Below are 10144 nucleotides of genomic sequence, written 5' to 3' on the forward strand. Positions count from 1 at the left end.
TGCAGAGACCTCAAATTCCTGTGCAAGTGTGGTCAGAGCAGGTTTTTTGTACCTCACCTGACTTGCAGATAGGGGCAGAGCACCCATGTTTCAGAGATGTTATGAGTGCTACCTGTATATACAGCTCTATTATACAGGTCAGCATCTATACAGATCTGTATAAACATGCTTCCAGTGAAGTAATCTACAGTGGAAGGTTCGAGGAATCTATACGCATCCTTCACTTCCTTAAAATACACATTAAAAACTCCACCGCTGTAACACTGCAGTGAAAGACAATTCCCTGTGAACTACATTCTACCTCCTCAAAAAGCAAGGATGTGGTTCATTAGGTATAACTAAATAATTACAACAGGCAAAAGCAGAAGGCTTCAGCACAACTTCCTTCATCGTTGGGAAGAAATCAATGATCTTTTTCAGATTCCTGTCCTCTCAACTTATTACTGTTATGTTCAGTACTGAAAGTTGACATGCCATTTAATCTAGAGAATGCCAATTAGCTTCCTTGACCTCCTTTTTACTAGGACGCAACACATCAGTTTAGAAAGCTTTCTTATTGTGTACCTCCAGCTGAAGTACCAGCAGTGCCGCTACTGGGAAGACTAGAAGTTGTCTCTGGTGCTGCAGAGGGCTGGCTGTTGGAGACATTTGGAGCTGCATCAGAGGCCTGCTCTGAGGTAGATGTACTAGCACTGTTACTGGAAGCAGAACTCACGACCTGCGGCTCCACTCTAGCTGACGTGGTTGGCACAACTGTTGGCTCTAGCAAAACAAAAAAGTTTTTATGTTCTTTAAGCTTTAAAGGCTGATGCATTTTTTTATTGTTGTTGCTGGGTTTTAATTATTTTTAAATTATTTTACAATAAATTCTTGATTCTGGTCTTGCCAGGTGCTAAGAAAGTCATAAGACAAAAGCCTGACAGGTACAAAATACAAGTTAATTCTGTTTCATTCACGTCTGAGCCTTGGTGGTAAGGGGAATTTTAAATTTTTTTTTAATAAACTCAAATTTTAAGAATTAATATAAAATCAATTCCCAACCAGATTGGATATATCAAGTTTTATTTACTGAATAAAATACTACTAAAAAGTAAATTAAATTACTTTGGTACTTCATGATGAAAACACTTGCTGAAATCTTTCAAAAATCCACAGGCAAAGTACTTCATGATTAATTATTACTCCTACCATTTTTTTGATGCCTACAAAGTGCAGAAAAACTTTTAGATAACTAAGAACAGAATAATAAGATCTAAACTAGCAGTACTACTTTATAAACTTTGGTCAGTCTAGATGCATAGTACCACAGGCTATAGCAAGATAAACTTGGTTGCTAGTCTCAATATACATTAAAAGCAGATTAATTAATATTTGAGACTTCTGCTAAAAGTACATACATGTTTATTTTGCATATTTTGAAGGTAATAGTCAGCAGTATATTTAATTGGATCCAGGGAAATGCACCAAACACTTGATTAATCTTGTTCTCTACCACACATTTGTAAACAAGTTAAAATTAAAAAAAGATACTTGGTAGCATAATTCAAATTTAGTTTTGAAAAAGTCTGCCTTTGAGTGCAAGTTTGAAATTTCTCTCTAATCACTGACAAGGCAATGACATGACCGCAAATACAAGATACCATAAAGGGAGTATCATCAATAGCTCAGGTGTTTTTAGTAAAAATATCTGCATGGATACTGGGGGGAAGAGGGGGGGGAACGCATCAAGACACTTCAAATACTTCTCTTACACAAACTCTCAAAATAAAATATGACTTTTTCAATATTTCTCTCTATATCTAGTAGGTATATGAGCAACTCAGCAAGCAAGGGAATAAATGTATCTCCCTTCTTTCAATTCTTCCAATTCAACACATAAAAAAACCATGACGTGATACCTACATTGAAATTCCTCTGGATTTTAACATGGCATTCCAATATACTAATTTTATTTAAGGAAAACATTCTGGGAGAAATGTATTAATGTTTATATTCAGAAAAAACAGCAAGTATATAGGGCACATATAACCTAATATTGGTATGTGATCACACAGTGCTCAAGACTGGGTACTAAAACATTCTGAAAGCAATCCTGCAGTCAAGATAATTCTCAATTCTATCAGCTTCAATCACCCTGCTAGCCTGATACTGTTTTGACTCATCATCAGCAATACAGACAGTTCTGTTTCTCCCCCACCAAAACCAATAAAAGCCAGTGGGCTTGGTCAATCTCAAACTACTAGCCAAGAGAAACTTAAATTTCAACACACTTCATGGACATTAATCCAGGAAGATAGATGGAGATACAATCCTTATGATCAAGGAAGTAGCTAGCAAAATTTTAAGACTAGTATCTTGAATGACATCGGTAAAGTTATAATGTGTGTAGCTGCCCTGTACCAATGTTAATTCAGAATTTTTATCATTTTACACTGGTTCATGTGTGAAATTGGATGCCTAAATCAAAAAACAATATCCCTGTAATCCTGGAAAACTCATTTTAGAAAGGTATTTCCTCTGGGGTGTGGGTGAGGGAAGAAACAGCTAGTCTTAAATACACACATTACAGAAGTAAAATTTCATTCAGCAATAATCTTTTTTTAAAAATAATTTGGTTCCTGAATTTAAGACTAAGTTTTATAATTTGAGTTTAAAGAGCTAATTAAAGCAACAGATACCTATTCCCCTTCAATGATAGAGCTCTTTGGATATTTCACAGAAAAGAATCTATAAATCAACCCATTCTTGTCCTTAAAAACCAGCAAACAACCAAACCCAATACCAAACCCTTCTAACGCTCCAGTCCACCCCCAAAATGAATATAACTTGAAGAATAAGATATTGCAAGAAACTAGCTTGTGATGCAGACATGGAGGGAACCACAACAAAACTTCTGTTGAACGTTAAAAGTAACATGCACCCAAGAAATTCCCTAAACCATCACCACAAAATAAAAAAACCCCTGCAAAATAGTACGTTGAGCTTTAGTTTTTCTTTCTCTCAGCTTTTGACAATATCTGGAAATGGCTGTTAGGATTTTCAGCAGAAATAGACTTACTAAGTGCCAGTAGGTTTTAATGTAGGAAACAATGAAAGGTTACTGCTTCAGAAGCCTAACATACTTCACTAGTTTGGATGTTTTTGGTTTTGTTTGCATTGGGGTTTTTTTGTTGTAGGTTTTTTTGTTTTGGTTTGGTTTTTTTGTTTGGGAGTTTTTAAAATTATTTTTTACTCCAAGATCTGAAAGAACAATAATGATTCCAAAGCACAGGCAGCAAGAGATTTTCCTTTTATAGTATTGAAGTGCGTGCATATTTTTAAAGAAGTAGTTCCAACCTGTTCTGTAATTTCTGCCTGGTGAGTCAGCCCTCAGACACACACCCAAGTTAGTTTTGGAAGAAAAATTAAATCTACTTAGATCCACTGGGAATGGCTCAACTTTACACTTTAAAAGGAAGGCTGCAAGAGGATTTTCTGACAGGCTTGGAAAATAGTTTGTTTAGAATTGAGACTTTTTCACAGAACAGTATGTTATAACTGATGCAATTAATTCCACTTCCCTTACACTGATCATCTTGCTTCTGTAAAAGGACGAGATTTCTCAGACCAATGCAACTTACCATCTTCATCCACTGTAAGGTCCACCACTTCTGCTGCGTTCTGTCTCAGTGGCTGTATGACTGTGGAAATCCTACTGCGGTTCCGCTGTTCTTGAGGTCGTGCAGCATGAGAACTAGAGCTTTGTCCCCAGTGTGATCTGGTGTGTCCAAGTGTTGAACGAGACCTTAAAAAAAGTAACACCTTAAGTATTAACCTGAATTCTGCCATTATTAACTTTTTCTCCTCACTGTTTGAGGAGTTATTTGAAGTATTTTTATTATTAGAAAGGCTTTTTGTCATGTTGAAATACCCCACTACTCTACATTATTCCACACTAAGATGTGTACTTACAAACATTACTGCAGCCTTTACCAGATAACAATGTCAAATAACCAACAGGTAAAGTTTAAAGGTCTTTAAACCATGCTCCTATGAAATACATACAGGTAACTTATTAAAAATTCACTGTAAAACCCTACAGCTGCAGTCAGGCAGCAATTATAGCTGATGTTATGTTTTAACTTTGTTAATAGTAAATTAAGAGTTTCCAAATCTTTTACTATTCCTATGATGACAGAATTGTCAAGACAATAAAATTTGTAAACTTTAAGTTCTTTTGCATGTTAAACTGTGACAGAGTATTTTCAGAGGAAAATTTATTTAATTTAAATTTCAAAAATGTCCTAAAAGTGCAAAATCTCTGTACTTTTTCTCTTGAATATTATTTCCCCCTCGTCTCCTGTAAGAATGAGCACAGCTTTCTGTAACACTTAAACAAACTTAAATGAAATGTGGCTTGAGGAGAGGAAATCATACACCTGTAACTATAGCTAAGGCAAGGGGTGGGTTTCTGTCTGTAATATAACACTTAACACCCATTCTATTCAATTCAGCCATACAAACCCAAACACTCAAATCAACGATGCTTTGGAGTCTAGGTTATGAGGATCTTTAATTAAAGGAAGAATATTTTTACAGTATGGTATTTACCAGTTCACTCTCAAAAACCTTTGACTGTCCAGTATTTACATAAACCAAGTGGCTCGTATTTTCCAATTTGGAAAAACAATGTACTCGGACTTCAGAAATTCAGAAGAGGGAAATGCAAAGAAATGGCAATGACTTCACTAAAAACAAACAAAACCCACTGTACAAATCACCATTGGAGCTCAGTCCACATTTCTGTTCTGCCTGTACTCCCTTCACCCCTACCTGTGTAACCCACTAACAAACACCAATGTATTTTCTGGTAGTGCAAAAAGCATGCTTGCTGCAGTCTTAACTGGCTTACACTTCAATCCCACTTCAGTAGTCATCGTAATTTATAGATCAGGTTGGTTCAAAAAGGCACATTTTCTTTAAAGTTTGGATTTACATAATGTCCAAATTGATTCGTGACCTTCCAAAAAACCCTTTTAAAAACTTTACTATTACTCTCTGGTGGCCCAAGATGCACTTTGGTAATACAAGGAGAGGTTAAGGTCTCACCTCCTACTTCATCTTCCCCTCCTCTTCAGTTAACTTAGTTAAGGTTTGGTTGTGAAGGGGAGGAGAAATTAGCTGTGGAAGGGTATGCAGGATTGGCAATGTTTAACTACTCTTACAGGAACTCCAACTTCATATCAAAACCAGTACAGTACCTACTACATCCATATTTCTTGTTTTTCAATGCAAGCTGTAAATTCAGCAATTAGAAATTTATTTGGATTTCTTCTTGCACAAAAGCAGACAACATGACAAAGCATCAAACTGGAGTTGAAGAGAAATAAGGCCTAGCATACAACCACACACTGAGCTAATAATCTTCAAGAGTTTTTGAATCAGGTATGATTTCAAGCAAAGATGAAGATAGAACCAAAGGACTACTGAATTGAAACAGTCTTAAAGTTAGAGGTCTGGGTCTTTATTTCCTTGTTATGATTAGGACATATTCTGAATGCCTAATTAATATATTAGCTATATGGTGCTGTGTATATTCAGTTTGTGGCTGAGTCCATGTAATTTCAAAACAACCAGGTTAGTCCATCTCTGAAGTATGTATGACCAAATTGTTTAGTCCACTTAATGCTAAGATGACTCTCAAGCAGAGCTTAATAGCTTTTTCTTAATCAGAAAAGGACCGTCAGTGAAGGCTTCATAGCATTTTCGTAGACACGGTCTATCTCATCCACCTAGCTATGATTCCAGCTGCTACACTGCTTCTTGAGGCTGCAGTTTATTTTACATCAAAGATTTACTTTCTCTGTGCTTTGGAAGTGGCCCAATCTTGATGGAGAAGGGAGGAGGAAGGAATAATCATCAGTACGTAATAATTCCTTGATGGAATATGACACACTTGGCAAAATGAAGAACACTGAGGAAGAAACTAAACATGGAATTGTGTAGGTAATTTTCTCAGACCTGAGACTGTGTGCAACATAAGAAAGGGTAACAAATTTCTACATGCATGTGACCAAGTGAGGATTCAATGTGCTACCAACTGCATCTCGCCAGTGACCACTCAGAAAAAAAGTAGAAGAATGACAGCATCTTGATTTCACAAAGCAATTAAAAATCAGATAAATAATTAACCAGCTATAGTAACAAAAGAACCAACAAAGGGATGTAGTCATGAAGGTTTTGGGTAATTTCTTGGTTAAATTATGAGTAAGATTTTTGGATCTCCAGTTCTTAGTTGTTGTGGGATAAATTCAAAGAAACTGCAGCTTAATAATTCCCACTGAAAGTGTTTTTCTAGAAACAAATTATTTTCACTGGGTTTAGTAAATTTCAGAATAGTTTCTTCAGGAGTGAATGAAAGTTAGGAAGTATTTTTCATGAGTACTCTCCTCCTTACTTCTAGAAGAGCAAAATGAATGGCTATCCACTGGACAATTTTACATTGATGCTACTGATAAAGTATACTACGTGTGGTTTAAGATCAAGCACTATGTATTCACTGCTGAGGAATGGTGTCCCATTACTGCCTTTTCCAGAGTCCACTGCCAGTTTCATCAGAGGCTAAAGCATTAACTTGATCTAGCTCAAGTCTTTTCAAGCATACATGTTGTTTCATAAGTTTTAATGACTTTTCTCAAATACATTTATGTGGATAAATCACTATTTCTAGAAACGTATTCCTAATTACATCAAGACAGAGCATCTGTTGACTCAGTAGCTTTTTTTTTTTTTTTTTAAACAGAAGGAAATAGTTAGAAACATACTGTTGAAGAAATTAATTTTTTCAATGTCGATTCATCTCATCTCTCCCCAATTCATCTTTGTTATATAGATCTCGGTCACATATTTTTGTGAATATGACATCCTTTGTGTGTCAGAGTGTAATAAAGAAGTTAGTTAGTTACAAGTGTCCGTGAAATCTACATTATCCACATATTTGTACCAAACATAAAAGTGGTTTGTTCAGTGTGATATTTATTCCAATAAAGGTGATTTTTTGCAGGAAAATTTGTCTGTTATTTTAAATTTGAAATTGAATTAGTGAAAGCTCTGTCTGACAATAAACAGATGGAATGGTTTTGTAATTTACTGCCTATTGTTCCTTTGTCATTATTTTACAAAAAATATCATATTCTACAATTTTTTCTTCATGTTCACAAATATGAAAACATACGTAATAGGCCGGCATCTCCAACAGTCCCATGCACATGATAGTTTCAAGTTTTCTTCTTCAAGGAACTCCGCTTTAATAGATTCTGCAAAATCTGACAAATATGGAACAAAACTTCCAGAGAGGCATAGAACAACAGGAAAGAATACACAGGAGCAGCTTCAAAAAAGTAGGATGCTTTCCTGAGAAATGCTCAGCTAATCCCTAGATAGTCAACTGAGCCTAAACTTGCTCTCTCTAAGATCCCATTGTACAGCTTTGCTTCTCCAAAATTCTGCCCATCAGTTACACTAACTACAACCACCTGAACAATTCCAGATCAGTTGAATTGTTAAGCTTTGGCAAAGCTGTGGTTTGGAGTTTTTTTGTTTGTTTCTTTGTTAGGGGTTTGTTTGGTTTGGTTTTTGTTTGGTTTGTTTTTTTTTTGTTTTGTTGTTGTTGTTTGAGTTGGGGGGGGAGTTGTTGTTGTGGTTGGTTTGTTTGTTTAAATAAAAATGTATATATGTATCCTGGACAGAATATCTGTGACATTACCTTACAGACTTTTAATGATAGAGTCTTGTGACAAACTTGGAGTCAAGCAAAATTGTATTAATACAAGAGATACAAGTCCCACCTGTAGCTTTCGCCAACCGTGACAATCTCCACTTCACTATCTGTTGAGGTAACATTTATTTCTTCATTAGCAGTGACCTGGGGAGTGGAGGATGCCTCAATCACCACAACATCTTCATCAATACTTCCTGATGAGGGAAAAGAAGAAAAAAGTTTGTATACTTCATCTATCTCAGGAATGGTCACTATTTTTTTCCTAGACTTAAAATATAGGTAAGTAAAGAATTCCACGGTATATGACAAAACTTGAGCTGCAACTGTCAAATACATGACCTAATTATTAAAGGCATTAATTCTTCTGTAAGTATTTAAGTAAAAGAAGGAAGGAGTCAGAAGATGGGAAGATGAGGGGGTACATATGCAAGCTTTCCTTCTACTGTGTATTGGAAGCAATTGCAGTGAATTTTATCAGCTGTAACACCAAGGAAACTCAGCCGTTTGATATAAAACAAAACGACCTTTCCAACTAGCAAAGCAGTGGTGGCTTGTTATCATTAATAGCTTTATTTTTAAATGTTTTTGTAGGTATTAAAGTCTCAAGGCTAAACAGTGGCAACAGGAGAGGAATGATGCACCAACTAATACGTTTTTTATTTTTACAACAAAATGAAGACCACAAATCCATTGGCATTTATAAATATCTTTACAACTACGCTTTCAGTGGCATTCACAATCATATACTAGACAAAGGATGTTAAAATGAAACTATCAGTGGTAAAAAACAACAACTAAAACCCCACAAAATAAATTCAGAGACAAATCTTGACAGGAAACAATTTCTACTTCAGGAAGAGTGATTAAAATTCCAGCCTAATACCCAGACACATGGAAACACTTTTCTACAGCTGTAATACTGACAGTGACAAGTTTGAGTCATCTAGAATACTTAAATTGAGCTATGGATTATTTACTCTAGTGAATACCACCAAGCACAAAAGAATCTACTAAACAAATGGGCTAGATACCTTAGAAAGAGCAAACTACCATTTTGAGATGTGCAAATTTCTTCAAGAAAAATCCTCAAAGAATTTGGTCTCATTCAAGTCAATACTCACATCCTGTATGGACTTACTGTTCTCAGTTGCTCTACCCAATGACAAGGCATGACAGATTATTTCCCCCCAACCAAGTATCAACATTTTTGTATTGTGAAAAATAAGTTTCACTACTTATTTCCCAATGGCTTTTGTTTGTTTCTGGTCATACTTATCCCAGAGAGACTGGTGCCTGAAGATGGAAAGAGCGATGCTTTCAGATACTGGTATTCACCAAATTCTCACAATTGGAAGTTATATGTGACAGAGTTAATTCTCAGAACATGCATGAAAATTTTGGAAAAAAACTGAAAGTGTTACATTGTCTAAAAAACAAAGTCACATGCTAAAACTGAAAACAGAGAGAGGTCAATTACTTGATGTGAAACAAAGACAGCTAAATTCATCACCACATTCTTTGATGTCTTTCAAATCATGGGCAAATAAGCACCACCTTCCTTCCACAAAACTGCCTTAGCTGCTTCTCAGACAAAACCAGCAAGCCAAGCAGCTGGTGAAAGGTCAGTTAGAAAAAAAAAAACAAAACCTAACAACTATTTTTCCCCTATCTCTGTGCTTCTAAACATGCACTTCTCCGAATTACAGTAAGTTTGAGAGCAATCCTGGGAGTCCACATGTCCTCAGGCTCAATAAATATTGACACTTATGACAGGTGCAAAAGCAGGAAGATTTAGGTTTAAGTATGATCTCACTACTTTTGAAAATAAACAGCACCTCCTTGAGGACAAAATCATATGCCATGTAATTCCAACGTCCACCTCTACCCATAAATTCTGGCACAAGCTTATCTCATGAAAAGCAAAGGGAATTCTCAACTGAGTACCTACACAATGTCATGGTTCATTTTACGTAATCCTTTTTTTAAGCAATTATTTAGTCAAGATGTGGATGTGATTTTACAGACTACACAAAAGTCAGACTGTAGAAACCATCAGGACTGTTAGTGAACGAACAGGTTTTATGACTTCCAAAATAATAAAGAAAATTTTTAGGAAAATAGTCAAAGTTGCTGTAGGCAGAACATAGCGAGCATAGACATAGCTCAACCGTATGCCATTTCTTACAGCTCGTGCTTTCTAATAGCACCCTCCCAAGTAAAAAAAGCAAACTGATTGTGTTTTCATCCCATGAAGTGCCTTCCTATACAAGGACCCAATAATACACACTTTCGTCAAAATGAAGCAGAAAAACAACTTCTCTAAACTATGTAAAAATTTGTAAGACATTTAGTAAGATTATATTGCTAGGAAAAAACTATGCATAT

At 35.7% G+C, this 10144-nt stretch overlaps 1 protein-coding gene across 1 annotated transcript in view; it reads right to left on the minus strand.

The window, feature by feature from the left end:
* The window catches only part of RNF111 (ring finger protein 111), a gene marked incomplete at its 3' end in the record, with an annotated part of 14926 nt that extends 6831 nt beyond the window's left edge, over nucleotides 1-8095 (minus strand). Inside the window, exons 1-3 of the mRNA XM_010163377.1 lie at nucleotides 7827-8095; nucleotides 3621-3784; nucleotides 565-762 (exon numbers count right to left, since the gene is read on the minus strand). Coding sequence (XP_010161679.1) covers nucleotides 565-762; nucleotides 3621-3784; nucleotides 7827-8095 — 631 coding nt within the window. The remainder of the gene's footprint in view (nucleotides 1-564; nucleotides 763-3620; nucleotides 3785-7826) is intronic.
* Between the last annotated feature and the right edge of the window lie 2049 nt (nucleotides 8096-10144).

The sequence above is a fragment of the Antrostomus carolinensis genome, unplaced genomic scaffold, assembly GCF_000700745.2.
Source record: "Antrostomus carolinensis isolate BGI_N321 unplaced genomic scaffold, ASM70074v2 scaffold55082, whole genome shotgun sequence".
NCBI lineage: Eukaryota > Metazoa > Chordata > Aves > Caprimulgiformes > Caprimulgidae > Antrostomus > Antrostomus carolinensis.